Raw genomic sequence first — 20,421 nt, 5'->3', positions numbered from 1 at the left:
TATACAGTCAAACCTCGGTTTGCGAGCAACGCGGTTTGCGAGTGTTTTGCAAGACGAGCAAAACATTCTCGCAAATCATGACTCACAAACCGAGCGTTGACTCAATTTGCCAGCATCGCTACCCCGTGCCCGCCCACCCCCCCACCCCCGAGAACCGGCATCGCTCCCCCCCCTCAAACCAGCATCCTCCGCCCACCCAAACAGAAGCCTTACCCCATCTGGCACCAGCACGCAGCCCACAGGACGTGCCGATGAATGAAGATCCTTCCTGTTGCCTGGGCCTTTAGCATCTGCTCATGCTCAAGGCCTTCTGGTTCTCGCTCTCTCCAAGATTCTCGGAGATCTCTGAGAATCTCGGAGAGAACGACAATCTCGGAGAGAGCGAGAGGCAGAAGGCCTTGAGCATGCGCAGATGCTCAAGGCCCAGGCAAAGGAAGGATCTTCGTTCACCGGCACCGGCACATCCTGGGGCTGCGTGCCGATGCCAGATGGGGTAAGGATTCTGTTTGGGCTGGCGGGGGATGCTGGTTGCCACGGGGGGGGGAGGCAGGGGGAGCGATGCCAGTTCTTGGGGAAGGGGGGTGGAGCAGCACCAGTGGCCTTGGGAGGGGTGGGGGGTGGGAACGAATCAAGCGAGTTTTCCTTACTTTCTATGGGGAAACTCGCTTTGATATATGAGCAATTTGGTTTACGAGTATATTTCTGGAACAAATTATGCTCGTAAACCAAGGTTCCACTGTATATAAAAAATATTTATTCAATAATTTATTTAAAACTTTTGATCCAATGCTGATACAACACATAAAGCTTTTCTGTAATGAAAATTTATTGAACACAAAGTGGTGTTTCTGAGGATCGTGGTAACTTCTAAAGGGTGTTATATTACAGGGGATATTATAAGAGACTATCCCTTAACTCTGGTATTGCACTATTATCTACTATAAGAGTGCTAGTTATAAGATGGTCTGATTCTATGACACATTTCTTCTTTCAACTCTTTGTTTGTATTCTGCTGGTGTAATTCTTGGGCTGCTCAATAAAAATGATTTAAGAATAAACAGGTTTCATGAAACAGAACACCCCAGCTTCAGGGTCCTCAAAAGAAGGTGCATTCACAAGCACATGGCTACAGCCTTAAGAGGGCCACTGCCTTTAAATTAACATCTGGGCTGAAAAGCGGAACCGACAGCTAATACCACAGTAACTGCCAAGAGTTTGGTCAAAAACCAAACTGGCAGTAGGAGGAGCTGCCAAAAAGTTCTCAGCCCAACCAAGAAGAGAACGATGAGGAGCCATGAAACTGACAAGTTATTCCACATTTTTCTTAACCCTTTTCATTTCAATGATATGACATTAAATGAAAAGGGTCAAGAAAAGTGTGGCATAACTTGTCAGTTTCATGGCTTCAAATCTCAACTAAAAGCCCACTATTTTGTATCTGACACACTTTTTTTTTTTTTTTTTTCCCCAATATTTGACTAGCTTTAATCTGATTTATACCTTCATGGTACTTTCTGAATTTTAATCAAGGAAGTTTACCCATCCATTTGTTTTGTCCTTTCCTAACTGTCCTGAATAAACTATAACTCCGAGGACTTTCTTAAGAGATCAGATTCCACAGGTGACCCTTGAGGGGCGGAATGCTGGCCTAGTGTCTAACTCTCAGTAAACGGTTAGGGCTCTTCAGCTTGTAAAAGAGACGGCTGAGGGAAGATATGATTGAAGTGTACCAAAATCCCGAGTGGAGTAGAACGAGTGCAAGTGGATCGATTTTTCACTCTGTCAAAAATTACAAAGACTAGGGGACACTAGATGAAGTTACAGGGAAATACATTTAAAACCAATAGGAGGAAATTTTTTTTGCACTCAGAGAATAGTTAAGCTCTGGAATGCGTTGTCAGAAGATGTGGTAAGAGCGGATAGTGTAGCAGGTTTAAAGAAATTTTGGACAAATTCCTGGAGGAAAAGTCCATTGTCTGTTATTGAGAAAGACACAGGGGAAGCCACTTCTTGCCCTGTATCGGTAGCATGGAATGTTGCTACTCTTTGGGTTTTGGTCAGGTACTAGGGACCTGGATTGGCCACCGTGAGAACAGGCTACTAGGCTTGATGGATCATTGATCTGACCCAGTAAGGTTATTCTTATGTAACACTTCCCCATACCTTGTTCTTTTCTTCTGTACCAGAACATTCTGTTTTGACTCTGTTTTTGTACTGTTTTATAGTTATAATTACCTCCCTAGTATTTTCTTTTAAATTGTAAACCTCATAGATTTTACTCCTTTGGGTATATTTGCAGCCTATCAACTAAACTAAACATTCTCTTTTTGGTTGGGCTGAGAACTTTTCAGTGATCCCTCGTATACAGTGTTCAAAAGTAGAAATTCCCAGGTGAGCTGGGACAACAGCTGAGAACATTCTCTGAGACTTCTCCTCATGCTTCCAATTTTGTGCCTAGGGTTTATTTTTAACACACTTGTTCTTAAAAAAACATTTCACTGATAATTTCCACATAAGGGTCCGCTGCAGGGCTAAATTTATTTTTATTTTAACTGCTCTCTAACATTGTGGACTGTTTGACTGCTAGGCTGACCCTGAGCTCCCCTAATTCTTTTCTGGTTGGGGTGTCCATCAGGTGTGTGAACTATGAACCATGGAAAAGTACGGAGCAGAACATCTCTGCTCGTCACATGAGAATGAGAGGGCAGGAGGCCGAGGTTCAAGAGAGGTTTGGGACAAGTTCTGTTAGCCAAGCAGCCTTGGGAAAGCTGTTGCTTATCCCTATAAATGAGCTACTAGAACACAATCTACTTTTTGGGACCTGCTGTGTTTTTGAGACCTGGACTTGGGAGATGGAATGCTGGACTTGGTGAACCTGGTCTGGATTTAGCATCTTTTCTTGCATTCTCAAGTTTGACGTCTGCATTTGGGAGGTAATTTATAAAGCATTTTCCATGGATTCAGTATGATTTGCCCAAACACAAGGGCTCTTATAAATTATGCACTGGTACATGTGTGTAAAAAGTAGATGCACAAAAGATAAAAGGGCAATTCTATAACTGGGTGTCCACCTGTACCTACCACTTATGCATGTATTGTGTACAGAACTGGCACTTTTACCAGTAACTCACTTGCAGCAAGGCAGTTTAAGGGGTGAAGAGCTTATGTGCACGACAGAAGAGCGGGACTTGGGTGTGATTGTATGTGATGATCTTAAGGTGGCCAAATAGGTTGAAAAGGTGATGACAAAAGCTAGAAGGATGCTGTTTACATAGGGAGAGGTATGGTCAGTAGGAAAAAGGAGGTATTGATGCCTCTGTATAAGACTCTGGTGAGACCTCATTTAGAATATTGTGTACAATTCTGGAGGCTGCACCTTCAAAAAGATATAAAAAGAATGGAAGTCGGTCCAGAGGAAGGCTACTAAAATGGTGTGTGGTCTTCGTGATAAGGCGTATGGGGACAGACTTAAAGCTGGTTTTAAGAAAGGTTTGGTCAAGTTCCTGGAGGAAAAGTCCATAATCTGTTATTGAGAAAGACAAGGGGGAAGCCACTGCTTGCCCTATATCGGTAGCATGGAATATTGCTACACCTTGGGTTTTGGCCAGGTACTAGTGACCTGGATTGGCCACCGTGAGAACAGGCTACTGGGCTTGATGGACCATTGGTCTGACCCAGTAAGGCTATTCTTATGTTCTTATGTATACTTTAGAGGAAAGGCAGGAGAGGGGAGATATGATAGAGATATTTAAATACCTACGTAATGTAAATGTGCATGAGTCGAGTCTCTTTCATTTGAAAGAAAACTCTGCAATGAGAGGGCATAGGATAAAGTAATCTAAGGAAATACTTTTTTACTGAAAGGGTGGTAGATGCATGGAACAGTCTCCCAGAAGCGGTGGTGGAGACAGAGACTGTGTTTGAATTCAAAAGGGCCTGGGATAGGAAAGTGGGATCTCTCAGAGAGAGAAAGAGATAATGGTTACTGTGGATGGGCAAACTAGATGGGCCATTTGGCCTTTATCTGCCATCATGTTTCTATGTTTCTATCCTTAAGGGCCTATGTGAGTGGCTTGGCACATAAATGTAAGGCGATGTCCACATGGGCAAAGCATGAGAGGGGCATGACAGGTGCTGTCACATACATGTGACAGAATATAGTAAGTCACATACCCCCTTGCCACATTAGGCACTCACAGTCATATCAGATCTATGGCTAAATTTTAGATGCTCCATACCAGGTTGCATTAGTATGCTATAACACAGTGTATCATAAACTGTGTGCCACAGCACACTAGTGCGCCGCCCAAGATTCCAGGTGTGCCACGAGACGCCAGCGCTGGCTGACTGCCTATAGGACGTGCCTCTCGCGAGTCACATCCTGTAGGCAGTCAGCCGGCGCCTCTTCATTCCTCTTCCCTTCGAGCACCCTCCCTGGAAGGCCTTCGTACATGCACGGACGTCTGCGCACTTCCAGATGCGAAACACTGCTATAACAGAATCCGGGCAACCAGCCGCTATTATAGAACAGATTCTCACTGTACAGCTTCATGATCCCCAAAAGGAGGTGCCCACTTACAGAATTACCCCACAGCAGCTACTTTTATGTGGCTTGCATGTAGACATTCTCAAGGAGCATTACTGGAGTGGAGTTGTGATGTAAAATATTTTACACTATAATATTACACATATTTATATGCAAAGGATTAACCCCCCAGGCAAATAAATGCATTTGCCTTTCATGAGAATATAAATATATTTCAAAATTTCCAAAGAGTACAGGAAATGGATAGAAGAAGCAGTAAATAAGGAAGTGCTGTTCTCTGACTCCCTCTGCTGACTGGAGGACAATACACAGGAAGCGGGGAGAACAGACAGACCTCTGCAGATACTGCTGGCTCTGGTCCCCCCTCCCACTCCTCTTTCAGACAGAAGCTGACTTACAAGTGTAAAATTCTGTTTTTGTGAGCCATAGCTGAGAGGTTCCCCTCTTAAACATGATTCGGACCCTAGACATGTGTCTTGTTTGCAGATACCTTAATTCTGCCCTGCATTCATGTATGCACAAGTGTGTGTGTATGCATGTACGTCTGTATATCCATATAGTTAGAGATACACAAACATATATCTGTATCTATTATATATAGCTCCTCCCACATTTTTTAAAAATATTTTTATTAGCAAACAAAGGAAACATACAAATCATTTCAAAGAACTAGTTTAAGAAATACAGGAACTCATGTAAACATCATCAGGTGTCAAATAACATAGTAACATAGTAAATGACGGCAGATAAAGACCCAAATGGGCCATCCAGTCTGCCCAACCATACATGCTCCATAAATTAATTTCATTTAAATGGTCCTTTTTCTTAGATATTTCTGGGCCAGAAACCCAGCCCATCTTAACCATCCCTGCCCGTCCTCAACTGAATGTCCATAACACATAATATTACAAAAGCAATAGCTCTGATGAAAGAGTGACAGATAACTCTGACGAAAGAGCCCAGAATTTTTAAAGAACGGCATTTGGCTTTTCCAGCAGTCATTACGATGCATTTGTAAGCTTCATCCCAGAGTACAGAGCTTTCGGGCTCCGTTCTTTTGCCCTAAATCTGTCCCAGGAGAACCCAAGCAGATCAGGCTCTCACAATATCCACAATAAATATTCATGAGAGAGATTTGTATACATTGCCTTCTTGGTATGCAAATCTCTATCCTAAACATATGCAATGAGACTTACCCTCCTGGTGACAGTGGGATCCCTCAAGGCCTTGCCCATTAAGTGGCCTAGTAGCGTATTGGTTCTCAGGAATCGCAGTCGGATGTTGGTAGCTTTAGTGAAATTCCGCAAGAGGGGTGAGTAGGAGAAATTCATGGCTCCTGGTCGCCCATTAACTAAAGAAACCACGATCTGATGGATGAACACAGACCACACTATAAGAAACATCTTCTCCAGCACACAATCATCCTACAAGGTTCTACCAGTTGAATCTAATCCTACAAGGTTCTACCAATTGAATCTAGTCTACCAAGCTAACCAGTGTAAAGTCCCAACCTGGATAATTCATACATGTCAGGACCATCATCTATCATACTTAGCCTCCATTTTTAAGAGTCAAACAGAAACATTTTAAATATCATGTATACTCGAATATAAACCAAGATTTCTGGGCCAATAAAATGGCCCAAAAGTGGGGGTCTTGGTTTATATTCGGGCCATCGCCCACCCACCTCCCTCCCGGACTTGTTGCAGGCCTCCACTAGGTCTGCCAGATGACCTGGTGGAGTGTGCTGAGACAGGAGGGATCCTTTGCGTCTCCTATCCTGGCCAACTCTTGTCAATTTTTTTAATTCCCTCCAACCTCCCCTGTGTATTTTTTTGAATTCCTGATGGTCCAGCAGTGTACCGGGCAGGAGCAAGCTTTCTGCACTCCTGCCCCGGGCTGAGCCCCTCCCTGAAAGGCTGCCTTGAGTTCTTGTGGCCCAGGGGTCTACCGGGCATGAGCGAGCTTTCCGTGCTCCTGTCCGGCGCTAAGCAGCTCAAATGGCTGCCCCAAGTTCTTGCCATCATATTCAATAAGTGTATACAATAAGTGAAGCCAACTATGGGCCCAATCACAATTCCTCTTACCACCTCTATCACTATGGGAACGTACTGGGAGATCTCTTACGCTGTAGTGGCTCATGTATAAGGTGCATGGTGGGATGATGGTGGGGGAAAGGAGGCCATGGAAGAAGAAAGGTGAAGATGGGTACTAGATGATGGTTTCAGAAACAGACAAGTGACGAAAAGGTAACCTGCTTTTATTCAATTCAAGCTGGACTCTCTATAAAACTGGAAATGAATGGATTTAAGGATATCATAACTTCATTCCCTGGGGGATTTTGCTACTCTCTGCTCAGTATACAGATTTTCTTTTTAAATACAGTACTAATAAACTTCCCTCCTAAAACTAATACAGTACCACCCAAAGCACTGTTCACAGTTAAAAACATAAAACACAACAAACAGCATAAATATGAACAAACTTATAAATGCAAAACACAATACCCAGGAGATGCGGCAACCCAAAATCAATTAAAACAGTCACTATCCAGATACTGTAGATCGGGGATTCTCAACCCAGTCCCCAAGCCATTCAGATTTTTAGGATACCCACAATGAATATTCACAAGACAGATAGGCAAACAATGGAGCTAGTGCATGCAAATTTATCTCGTGCATATTCATTGTGGATATCCTGAAAACCTGAGTGGCTGGGTGTGTCCCAAGGACTGAGTTGTAGAGCCTCTTTTCCACTTCCCTCAATCTGATCGAGAGATTCATGTTTTCAGCTTCTTCTCTGGAACTGTATTAAGTACCAAACTTCTCATATGGTGTTTTGTTTTGAATGAACTGGCTTTATTCAGATAACCGGTCCACTCGGTTTTGTTTGCTGGTTTTCTGTGTGTTTGTGGAACAGATTGGTCTTCAGTTTTGCTTTTGGAGTTCAGCTTCTTCCTGAACGCTGCGAAATATAAGCTGCAGTGATAAAAACACATGGAGTACATGCTAAAAAAACACCCGTCACCTCTCCATTTTCCAAGGGCACGATTCTGGAATATTCTGTCGTGCAGACTGCATCATCATCTTTCACAATGCGTTCCACAGTCCGAGGGCCAAACCTTTCAATGCAGTCTCTCTTGGAAGCTGTCAGAAACCAGAAAAAAAATTATTTAAACCAAAAACCAACGACAGAGGGAAGGTTAAAACTGGGAGCAATGGCAGATTTCACACTACACAGACCTCTTCTTAGCCATGGCTCAATACGTTCCTACCTGTGTGTCAAAATTTTAAAACCCTTCAGAACTGCTAAAGTCTGGAGGAGAATTACATTACATTGCATTAGTGATTTCTATTCCGCCATTTCCTTGCGGTTCAAGGCGGATTACAAATGAATTGTCAGGACATTAGAAGTGTATAAGGAGTTGTACATTTTTTAAGTTGCTAAGGATTATATCTGAATTGTCATGATATTAGAGGTACATAAGGTGATGCTTGGGACCGTTCTGACTGTGTTAGTTCGGTTTATGTGTTTTATGAATAGAAGGGTTTTTATTTCTTTTTTTGAAGGTTTTCTAGTCTGTGGTCGAGGTCAATAGATTGTAGAGTTGGAGGTCGAGTGTTGCAGCTCGAGTGGCTAGAGGGTTGTCATACAGTTTTTTTTCTTTTGACGTTTTTGATTGGAGGGTGTGTGAATGGTGCGTGGGTTCTCCTGTGTCTGGTTGAGGTGGATTGAATTAGTCGATTGGTCCAATAGGCTGGGCTGTCTCCCTTTATTGTTTTAAATAGTAGGCAGTAGAATTTGAAGTGTACTCTCGCTTGTATTGAGAGCAAGTGTGAGTCGTGGTATGCCTCTGTGATGTGGTCGAATTTCTTCATCGAGTAGACCAATCTTAGGGCTGTGTTTTGTATTGTATGTAGTTGTTTTATCATAGTTGCTGGGCAAGGGAGATATAGTATGTTGCAGTAGTCTATTAGACCTAGGATTAGGGATTGTATTAAGAGTTGGAATTGTTTTCTGTCGAAGAATTTTCAAACTTGCCTTAGGATTCTCATGACTGCGAATGAAGGAAGATATGGAATTCTGCTTTTGATTTGGATAATATGTAGAAATAAAACAAAAGCATAAAGGAATAAAATATAATACATTTTTATTGGATTAACTTAATGTAGTTTATGATTAGCTTTCAAAGGTAACCCCTTCTTTCTGAGCTTAGGATAAATAAAGTGTGGAGCCCATTGACTAATTTTGTGAAATTATAATAATGTCTATTTATCTTTTCTTTTCTTTGTTTATTTTCTTATACACATCCAGGGTGGGGGGTTGGGGTGAGGGAAATAATTTTGATGATTACACTTGGGTAATTTAAGTTTATCATTACATAAAATATCATATGTTATTTTACTGACAAATACAGGATAAATGGAAGAATTTTCAATGATATATATGTTACCTATACAGATAATAATGCAATGTATGTAGTAATTTTGTTCTTTTATTTGTATTGCATTGTTTTAGTTTGAAAATCAATTAAAAAATTTACAAAAAAAAGAAAGTTAATCATAAACTACATTAAGTTAGTCCAATAAAAAAGATATTATATTTTTTCCTTTATGCTTTTGTTTTATTTCTACATATTACCTTGACAAGTGGACTAACATGGCCACCTGATTTGGAGCTAGCATTTTCCTCTTTTGCACATGCCACAGAGTTAGAGAAACTCAGAGCAAGATGCAAAAGCTCTGACAACATGGTAATAAATACCGCGTATGAAAGCAATTTAAATTTACAGGGTGATGCTCAGCACAACAGCATACAAATTATAAGCACGCTATTTGTGCAGAACAGCCACGGTAAAAGGGGGAGGAACTGTGCCCGACCTCTGGCACAGCTCCTCCCTCCCATCAGGCTCTTCTTCTGCTGCTGCTGTCGTGCTCCTCCGCTGGCTCAGCTGATCAGGGTTCCGGAGATGCGGTCAGCTGAGCGTCAGGGGAAGCCCCCAAACAGCTGAGTTGGCAGGACTCCCTGAAGCCACCGGCTCAGCCGATCAGCGGCTTCGGGGAGTCCTGCCAGCTCAGCTGTTTGGGGCTTCCCCCCCGCCGGCTTTTTTCTTCTGGCCCTAAAATGGGCGCAGCTGGTGTGTGTGCTGGACATACAAGCACACAACACAAGGACAGCAGCTACCTGCTGGAAAATGTTGCCCCATAAAAGGGGAAGGGGGGCATTACCTTTTGTGCATCACAAGGAGAACTCATTTAAATATTAATGAGCTCTTTGCGATGCATTTGGATAAAGTTCTTGGTGGCTGCTAGGAGGATTGGTAACAGACTCTGAGAACCTTTTTATTCACAGTATTAATTGTTTGTTATCCACTTAAAAATCCTAAGCAGCTTACAGTAAATCATACATAAAATACAAAAAATTGACAAACTTCAAAGCTACATATCAGTTTTGACCCTACAATCAATGTCTACAATCCCAATCCTGCCATAATTCCTTAGAAAACATATCTTTGTATAATATTAACTACAACTCATAAAGGCTTGTACGAAAAAAATGAGTTTTCAGCAGTTTTCTAAATTACAGCATATCTTTGGCACAAACGTATTGATCCTTTTGAGCTTTAGAAGCACAGCTTCCCTGCCAGTAAGGCTGTTTTAACAAATCTTACCAGCCCAGAAAGCTTTTGAGCATTGGGGCCCCAGTGACATACACAAAAGAAACTTCCGGGCCCTTACAACTGCCTTCCAAACATTTCCTGAGTCATACTGACAGTCGAGGAGTGTGCTCCCAAATCTTAAATACAAGCATGGTTTTAGTGTGACTTAGCTTGAACAGACTCTGTTATTGTGTCTCTTGAAAGTTTCCATTCCATGACCTGCAAGGCACATCGGAAGTAAGCACCAGTGCCCTGAGTGTTGTTAACAGGAGGTCACTTCCTCAGCAAGACCCAGGTTCCTGTCCCCCTGCAGCCAAAATCTCATGAATGCAGTCACACATTCTATCAAGTTCCTTAGGAATTAGGAAATCAGTTTGAACTGGGAAACTAAACAGTTAGCCAACTACAATGCCCCATTTGAAAACTGCTTCTCCTCAGTGCACGAACTTCCGCAGTATGTGTGCTTTACCCAGACTAAAAAGGAGCATTTCAGTGGAGCAGGGGGCAAGGAGAGATGATGAAAGATAAAAAATAATGCATATTACAACCAGTGTTCCCTCTAAGCGGGCGGGTGTTGTGAGCAAACTTTTTTCACTGTGAGCTAAAAATATCGGGCGCCAGCAAGTTATGAGCCAAATAAATATGTTGCTTTCTACCACAGAACTTCCTTACGTTTGTATGGAATCTATCCCCTTTCAACTTTAGAGAGTGCCCTCTCGTTCTCCCTGCCTTAGCTACTAAGTCTATTCCCTTCAGTACCTTGAATGTTTCTATCATGTCCCCTCTCAATCTCCTCTGCTCAAGGGAGAAGAGGCCCAGTTTCTCTAATCTTTCGCTGTACGGCAACTCCTCCAGCCCCTTAACCATTTTAGTTGCTCTTCTCTGGATCCTTTCGAGTAGTACCGTGTCCTTCTTAAAGTACCAGTGCTGGACGCAGTACTCCAGGTGAGGGCCCGGTACAGCAGCATGATAACCTTCTCTGTCTCTTCAGTCCAGCATCTGCCCCTTCCATTCACTGTCTGTCTTTCCCTGCCATCTCTCCTCCTGCCCCCCCCCACCCCCCAATTTGGTCTAGCATCCATCATCTTCCTTCTGTTCCCCTCATGGTCTGGCATCTCTATCCTTCCCTCCCCCCTGTGGTTTTTAGCATATCTCTCTTCTCATTTCCTCCACTCAGATCTGATCATTCTCTGCTCTCTCTTCCCTTTTCTTCTCTGGTCTTCCTTCTCTATTTTCTGCCTCCATCTAAATTAAATTCTTTCTTACTATTTAGTCCCGTTTCCCTCTTTTCACTGTGTCTACACACAGCTTGTCACCCCTTTCCCTCACCCCTCCATTATCTTACTATTTTCTTCCCCCTTTATTTATCTCCTCCTTCCATCCAGTATGTGTTCTTTCCCCACTTCCATTCAGCATCTGCTCTCCCTTCTCAACTGACATCCATCTGCCTTCTGCTCTCTCTCCCTTCTTCTCACTTCCATCATCTGTCCCCTTCTCTCTCTCTCTCATCTCCTCCATTCCATCATCTGCCCCTTCTCTCTCTCTCTCTCTCTCCCCCCCCCCCAACTTCCATCATCTGCCCCCCTTCCCCTCACCTTTGTGGGTCACTTTCTTTCCCCTGAGGGTGGCTCATGTCACAGGGGAAGCTTTGGCCGAGCAGAACCGCTTGATTGACAGTGGAACTTACTTGATTGATGTCGATGCTGGGGCCCGTTGCCGTTTGAAGGAAAAAAAAAAAAGGTGGAAAAAAGGAACCTGTAAAGGCGAGAGGAAGGGAAACCTCCAGGACAGCTGCTTTTTGCCCTCCTTCAGCGGCCCAAGAGTTCAGACCAGCAGCGGCAGCTGTGTATGCTTTTAACTTCGGCACAGAGCTGCCCCTAATCAATAGTTTAGCGCGGTTTCATGAGGCAGCCTCGGGGCCTTTGATAGCCGGCCCGCTTCGATGATGCGATGTGGGCCGGCCTAGCAAAGGCCCCGAGGCTGCCTTATGAAACCGCGCTAAACTATTGATTAGGGGCAGCTCTGTGCCGAAGTTAAAAGCATACACAGCTGCCGCTGCTGGTCTGGAGGTGCGGAGACAAGGCAGGAGGCAAACGCGGTGGAAGGCAGGAGTCCCGGCGAAGGCAGGAGTCCCGGCACAGCGACTGCAACAGGAAGTTGCAAGTCAGCTGACGCCGGCCTTTCGTTGCGGCGGGGACCGAATCCTTCGCGGACCGGCAAGATTTTGTTTGCGGACCGGCGGTTGAAGAACTGTGCTCTACACTGTGTGCGCTGTGACGAGAAACTTGTGCGCTGCGAGGTAATATTTTGTGCGCCAGCGCACCCCAGCGCAGCTTAGCGGGAACACTGATACAACTGTATTTTCAAATACACACAAGAGGACTAAAATTTAAAGCTGCTTATGTGGTCAGTTTCAGGCAGAAGGCAATACAACATCTAGCCATTTAAGTCATTAAACATACAAAATGTCTCTCAATTGGAGCTGGCTAAAAGATCAAGACTTCAATTGTTCAAAGAACAGCAAATTTCAGCTGCTCCCCCACACTTAATTGAAAATAAATCATTTTCCCTACCTTTGTTGTCTGGTGATTTCATGAGTCTCTGGTTGCACTTCCTTCTGACTGTGCATCCAATATTTCTTCCCTTCTTTCTGCCTCCTGCATGTTTCCTCTCCTCTAGAACTCATTCCATTCGCCAACCAACATCTCTCTCTGTCTCTCCATGAGTATAACTTTTCTTCCTCTCTCATCCCCCAGATCATTTGCAGTATTTTTCACCATTGCCCACCAGCCCCATGCCAATTTCTCCTTCTATCACTCCTCTCCAATACCATGCCACATCTCTCCCTCCATCACTATGCCCAACATTCTTCCCCCTTGCATCCCCTTCGATCTGTCCCTCGGTTCTCTCTCCACCACCATTTCTCCCTCTCATCCTTCTCTTCTCTATACATCTTTACCTCACTCCTCTCTCTCTCTCTCTCTGCCCAATTTTCCTCTTTCTTCCTTTCCCCATGTGCACCATCTCTCACTCACCCTTATGCCCAACAATTCTCCCTTTCTATTCCCTCCCCCCTTATGTCCCAAGTTAGTGACCCCTTCCTCTCTCCATTCTGTGTCCCAAACCTGTAAGAATGATGTTTATAATTTCCTCCCCCTTCTCTCATTAAATATTTTCTATCTCCATTTCCACCACCCGGGATCTCTCCCTGCCTGCCTCCCTCACTGAAGCCACCACTGCCGCTGATTTCTCCCTGCCTCCCCACCCCACCCCCGAAGCCAACCTTGCCACCCTCCATTCCCCCGCCGCCACCGATGCAGCAATAGAGACAGGCCAGGTGCTTGCAGCGACTGCACAAGCAGCCGGCCCACAAGCCTTCCCCCCAGAACTTCCTCTCTGATGTCAGAATTGACATAGGGGAGAAGGCTTGTGGGCAGGCCGCTTGGCAGTCGCTGCACGCGCCTGGCCCGTCTCTGTTGCTGCATTGGAAGCGGGGGAATGGAGGGTGGCAGGGTCCACTTTGAGGGTGGGGCAGGGAGGCAGGGAGTAATTGGCAGAAGCAATGGTGATGGCTTCAGTGAGTGAGGGAGGCAGGCAGGGAGAGATCCCAGGTGGCGGCCAGCCCGCATACCCCCAACAGGTAGCCCGCGTACCCCCTAGGGTACGCGTACTACATGTCGAGAAATATTGTATTAATGCACTTGTTTTACATTTGATGCTCGTTTCCCTCATATTGAAACCTGAAATGACCCATTGGGCTCAAAACGGAAATAACTAATTACCTATAGGGAAAATCACAGCTCAGGCTTTTGACACGGACTAAGCTCTGCATGACTGGATAATAGTCACCTACAAGGCTGTGCCCTCTAAAATGGAACCATGTGGATAAGTAAGAGTTATTTATAAACACATTTTATGTAAAATAAACCTGGCAGAGGGTTCGCTAGAGACGAAGCCCTTGGAGAATGATATAAACAGAGAGGCAGCAGGTTACAGGGTTCTAGGGAAGGCAATGGGATAGGGAAGATGTGTGCATACCAATGGGTTGGAAATAGGGAGGGTTCTAGAGGCCATGACTTCCCTGGACGCGTGTCTGTACGACCGCAATTATGGCCTGGAATAGGAACTTGAGCGTTTTATGTACGCTAAAGCTCTGAATAGCAATGTATTAAAGCCATCTTCTCCTTCACCAAGAAATCCTACCATACCCACCTTGATTCAGTTATTTAGATTTATAACCCGTTCTCCCCAGGAGCCCAGAACAGGTTACAGCAGTACATTCACAATATATTGGAGACAAAGGATTGATACATTCACAATACTGTATACTGGAAAATTGCAGTACATTCACAGGTAGGGTGAAGACTTTAGATTAAGGAGACCGTGGTAGGTGTACGAGCAGTATAAGTTATAGAGGTACAATTGGATGTACTGGAGGCATTTAGAGATACATTCTCGATGATTTGTAGGCATTGGATTATAGTATTCAGCTCACAGGCAGGTTATGTAGGAAACGTTCTCTGGCATCCCTTGCCAGCACAAAGAAACATGACCCTATTCTCTCACTGCTCTATGGGCTCTGCTTGTACAGTCTTCTCTCCCCAGAAGCTCAGTCCTCGGTCTCTGGCTAGAGCAGTTGTAGAAAGGTTTCCTGTGATCCTGTTGGCGTGAGCTGCTGACACCCAAGGCGTGCCAGTGCGACATGCCTGTGGACTGAGATCCGGTCCTGGCTCCTGTCTGCATGCTTTATCTTTCATGTTCATTCCTCAGCTTACAGGCAGCGCTCAGGGTCAGCTGTGGAGCTTGGCAGGCAGCACTGTAGTACAAAGCCATCCTCCCTCAGTTATCCAAGCACGGAGTAGCTAACAGCAAGAGAAAAAAAAAAGGAGCTGTCTTCCTTACAGCTGGAAGTCTGCCAGAGCAAATTCCTCTCAACCAACCAGGCCTCTGTGTAAGACATACACCATCCAACTGCACCAAAAAGCCAGAGTCTGATGAATCGGGAAAGAAAGTGCCAAGAATTATTGTTTTAATGTTCTATCTAACAATGATAATGCTGCATCACCTGTTATTACATTACATTAGTGATTTCTATTCCGCCATTACCTTGCGGTTCAAGGCGGATTACATCCAAACTAAAACAAAATTACATTCAAAATTTGAAGGAATAGAATAAGCGATGACATAGAAATTTTAAGGTAATATATATTGGGTAAAGAGTTACCAAAGGGAAGTGGAGGTCTTTAGGAGATAAGAATAGGGTGAAATTATGGGTTTTAGATAACTTTTGGTAGATAAAAGAGTATTAGAGAGATCTAAGGGTAAATAAAGTGTTGGATATTGGGTTGGGATTGGTTGTGCTGGATAGGTTTTATGTGTTTTTTGAAGAGTATGATTTTAATGTCTCTCCTGAAGGCTTTGTAGTCTGTAGTCGAAGATAACAGAGTGATGATTTGTCTGTCCAGTTTAGCTGCTTTGGAGGCTATTAGGTTATCATAAAGTTTTTTTCGTTTGACATCTTTGGATGATGGGTGAGTGAATAGTGAGTGGGATCTTCTGTGTCTGGTTGAGGAGGATTGATTTAGTCGGTTATTCCAGTAGGTTGGGCTTTCTCCGTTGAGAGCCTTGTAAAGTAAGCAGTAGAATTTGAAGTGCACTCTCGCTTCTATTGGAAGCCAGTGCGAGTCATGGTATGCCTCTGTGATATGGTCATATTTTTTTAGGAAATAGACAAGTCTCAGGGCTGTATTCTGTATTGTTTGCAATTGCTTCATCATAGTCGCAGGACAAGGTAGGTATAGTATGTTGCAGTAGTCTATCATCCCAAGGATAAGAGATAAGGATAGTAGAAATTGCTTCTTTTCGAAGAATGTTCGGATTTTTCTTAGATTTCTCATGGTCATGAACGATGCCTTTATTATTTTGTTAATTTTGGGTTGCATGGTGCAGCCTCTGTCAATTGTGACTCCTAGCAATTTTAGTGTAGGTTGTATTGAGTATGAGATCAAGTTTATTACAAGATTAGTTAATGTTGGAGCTTTGTTGTTTTCTAGTAGGATGAAATTTGTTTAGTCAGGGTTAAGTTTTAATTTGTGCTCTGTCATCCAAATTGCAACTGAATCGAGAGTTTTGTGTATTGTGCTTGTCATGATGGGTTCTGGTTGGTCGAAGGGTAAGAGAATAGTGATGTCATCTGTGTAGCTGTATGAAATTATGCCATGATTATCTAGGTAGTAGCTGAGGGAGGCTAAGTATATATTGAATAGTGTAGGTGATAGGGGTGATCCTTGGGGAACTCCGCAGGGGTTGGACCATGGTTCTGATTTTTCTTGCATTGTTTTGACTCTGTAAGTTCTTGATTGTAGGAATCCTTTGAACCATGCAAGTACTTTGCCTGAGATTCCTATTGAATCGAGAGTTTAAAGAAGCATGTCGTGGTCTACCAAGTCGAAGGCTGCAGAAAGGTCTAGTTGTATCAACAGGATTTTCTTGCCTGTTCAGAGAAATTGTCTTGCAGTGTCCATTAGTGTTCCTAGTAGTGTTTCCGTGCTATATTTGGCTCTGAATCCCGATTGTATGGGGTGGAGTATGTTGTGATTCTCTAGGTAAGAGGCTAAAGTTTTTGCTACAAGACCTTCCATCAGTTTGATGTACAATGGTATTGAGGCAATGGGTCTGTAATTGGATGGTTGGTCTTTTGCTCCTTTAGGGTCCTTTAATATTGGAGTTATTATGATTTCACTGAGTTCTTGTGGGAAATAATCCTCTCGTAGTGATGAATATATCCATTGTAGAAGTAGGGAGCGGAATAATATGCTTGAGTTTTTCAGTAGGTATGGGGGGCAATGGTTGAGGTCACAGGCTGCGTGGCTGTATTTATTATAAAGATTGTTGAACTCTGCCCATTCTATAGGTGAGAAATGGGACCAGGTTCTATCTGCTGCGACTGAGTCTTTTTCTGTTTGTGGAAATGATGTTTCTATGTGTGAGGGTGTTCCGTTGAAAGAGGCTCTGATATTTGCAATTTTGTTTTTGAAGTAGGTAGCTAAGAGGGTGGCTGTAGGTGGGGGCGAATTGTTGTTCTCTATGTATGGTGTTGTGTTTGTGAGGACTTTTAGTAGCTGGAACAGCTTTTTTGAGTCTTGTTTCGAGTAGTATGCCCTTCTTTTTTCTGTCATTTTTTATTTGTACTTTCGGTTTGTTACTATCCATGCTGTTTTTGTGGATTCTTGGTCGCTTTTTCTCCATTTTCTTTCCAGTTGTCTACATTGTCTTTTGAGTTGGAGTAGTTCATTGTCGAACCATTTGTTTGATTTTCTGTGGATTTTGGTTTTAGGTTTTTCTGGGGCTAGTTCGTCTAGTGTGGCCCTACTTAGCAGATTCCATTTTGAGATAAAGTCTTTAGATGTGTAGTGTTGGATTATGGTGTCTGTTTTTGTCCAGAATACTGAGGGGAAGGTAGTCTGCTGAGGAGTCAGAGTGTATTTGTTACTAGACCAATTGATTTCGAAGGAGTAGGTGTAGTAATCAGACCAAAGGGAACAGTTCCATTTTCCGTTTAAGATTTGAATTTCTGGGTGTGAGGTCTGTTGGGACATGTAAGCTACGATGTCCAGCTAGTGTCCTTTTTCATGTGTAGTTTGAGGATCTAAGATTTTATATGTTAGGGCTTCTAGGTATGCTAGTACGGTTTCAGCATTTTTGCAGGAATGGTTTTCAAGGTGAAGGTTGAGGTCTCCTAGAAGGAGGTTGTAGGTAGTTGCCAGGGAGTTTCGATAGATAAATTCTTCAAATATTGGTTTGGCTGTGCTCCAGTTACCTGGGGTTATGTAGCATAGTATACATGTGAGTGTTCCTTTAAGTGATGTGCTTGAGAGTTGACAGGCAAGTAAATCCATGTATTGGTTTGTTATTTTGTCTAGTAGATGTATGTTTAATGTGTCTCTGGCTATGATGGCAATTCCTCCACCTCTCTTATTATCTCTGCATACCAGTGTCATTTTGTGGCTTTTTGGACAGACTTCAATTATTCTGGGGTCTCTGTGAGGAAAAGGCAATCAAGGTTATCTTATTCTATCCAGTTTTTTATGCGTTCTGTTTTAGGGCCAATGGCTCTGATGTCCATATAGGTGCATTTGAGAGGGATATATTCTATTGGTGAATTGCTCGTTGTTTTCAGGTATATGAGTGATCTTTGGTGGGGTAGTATTGTGGTATTATATGGATTTGTTGGTTTTCTAGTTGTTAATTTAGGGAAGGGTTGATAGGTGAAGGGCTGATAGTATGTGTTTCTGTTTAATATGAGATGCCAGTTTGGCTGGGTAATTCCTCTGGAGTATGGTATGATGGGTTGGAAATATATTGTGTGCAGATGTTTTCCAGTCTGTTAAGAGCAGGAGTATCAGAAGGATTGCTTGTGTATAACTTAAAAGTGTGGTTCTTATGGTGATGCAAGATGCGAAACTCATTGTACCTAACATATCCCTGCTGGATCGGGGGAGGGGCGGAGCTGTGCTCCTAGGTCCTCGCCGCTGCTTCTGCTGTCTGCCGCTGGCTTCGGTGTGGCCCCGGCGTCTCCTTGTGCTCACCGTTATCCCCTGCTGGATCGGGGGAGGGGCGTAGCTGTGCTCTTAAGTCCCAGCCGCTGATTCTGTTGCTTACCGCTGGATTCGGTGCGGCCCCGGCGTCTCCTTGTGCTCACCGTTATCCCCTGCTGGATTGGGGGAGGGGTGGAGCTGTGCTCTTAAGTCCCTGCTGCTGATTCTGCTGCCTGACGCTGGTTTCTACTAGAACAGGACTGGAACACTAGACAATTACTACCATTTTAATTTAGCAAATGGGGGTAAATTCTATATAGGCCTTTAAATGTTAGGTGCCAAAAAACAGGTGCTAAGCTATCATTCTATAATGGCAGTTGTTATGTCACGAAGTTCTACAGTAGTGAAGACACAGGGGGATTGCGAAAATCTACAACGTGACATAATCAAGCTCGAGAAATGGCATCGACACGGCAAATGAGGTTCAACGTGGATAAGTGCAAAGTGATGCATGTCGGGAACAAAAATTTAATGCATGAATACAGGATGTCCGGGGCAGTATTTGGAGAGACCTCCCAGGAAAGGGACTTGGGAGTTCTGATCGACAAGTCCATGAAGCCATCTGCACAATGCACTGCAGTGGCGAAAAGGGCAAACAGAATGCTAGGAATGATCAAGAAGGGGATCACGAACAGATCGAAGAAGGTTATCATGCCGCTATACCGGGCCATGGTGTGCCCTCACCTGGAGTACTGCATCCAGCATTGGTCACCGTACATGAAGAAGAACACGGTACTACTTGAAAGGGTCCAGAGAAGAGTGACTAAAATGGTTAAGGGGATGGAGGAGTTGCCGTACAGTGAGAGATTGGAGAAGCTTGGCCTCTTCTCCCTTAAAAAGAGGAGACTGCGAGGGAACATGATCGAAACATTCAAAATACTGAAGGGAATAGACTTAGTAGACAAAGACAGACTGTTCACTCTCTCCAAGGTAGGGAGAACGAGAGGGCACTCTCTAAAGTTGAAAGGGGATAAATTCCGTACAAACGTAAGGAAATTCTTCTTTACCCATAGAGTGGTAGAAAACTGGAATGCTCTTCCGGAATTTGTTATAGAGGAAAACACCCTCCAGGGTTTCAAGAGAAATTTGGACAAGTTCATGCTAAACTGGTGAGACTGGACTAATTTGGAGCACTGGTCTTGACCTAGGGGCCGCCGCATGAGTGGACTGCTGGGAAGGATGGACCACTGGTCTGACCCAGCAGCGGCAATTCTTATGTTCTTACATCTATTATAGAATATAAGCCCACAGTTATGCACCAAACTTTAGACGCAACCATTTATGCCGTGCTGGCATAAATGTTGGCACCTAGATGTGTAAGTTGGGTGTGTAAATGTAAGTATTCTACAGAGTGTGCAAGAATAGTCAGATTGTCCTGACCCTTCCTCTCTGAGCACACTACCAAAACCCTTATCCACACCCTCATCACCTCGCAGTTAGACTACTGCAACTCACTACTCTCAGCCCTCCAGTCCATCCAAAATTCAGCTGCACGACTCATAATCAGTGAGAGCTGCTATACTCATGTTATCCCTCTCTTAAAATCATTTCATTGGCTTCCCATTCGTTTCTGAATATAATTCAAACTCCTCTTACTAACCTACAAATGAACTCACTCA

General features: G+C 43.8%; 1 protein-coding gene across 2 annotated transcripts in view; it reads right to left on the bottom strand.

The window, feature by feature from the left end:
- The window catches only part of LAMA5 (laminin subunit alpha 5), a 406,583-nt gene that overhangs the window by 274,786 nt on the left and 111,376 nt on the right, over positions 1–20,421 (bottom strand). For both annotated transcript variants that reach the window (XM_033963610.1, XM_033963611.1), the window contains exons 4-5: positions 7,574–7,692; positions 5,743–5,913 (exon numbers count right to left, since the gene is read on the bottom strand). In XM_033963610.1, the coding sequence (XP_033819501.1) occupies positions 5,743–5,913; positions 7,574–7,692 (290 nt within the window). The remainder of the gene's footprint in view (positions 1–5,742; positions 5,914–7,573; positions 7,693–20,421) is intronic.

This window comes from Geotrypetes seraphini, chromosome 11 (genome assembly GCF_902459505.1).
Source record: "Geotrypetes seraphini chromosome 11, aGeoSer1.1, whole genome shotgun sequence".
Classification (NCBI taxonomy): domain Eukaryota; kingdom Metazoa; phylum Chordata; class Amphibia; order Gymnophiona; family Dermophiidae; genus Geotrypetes; species Geotrypetes seraphini.
The sequence above is the reverse complement of the archived record's forward strand: the minus strand, read 5'-3'. Positions and strand labels throughout refer to the sequence as shown.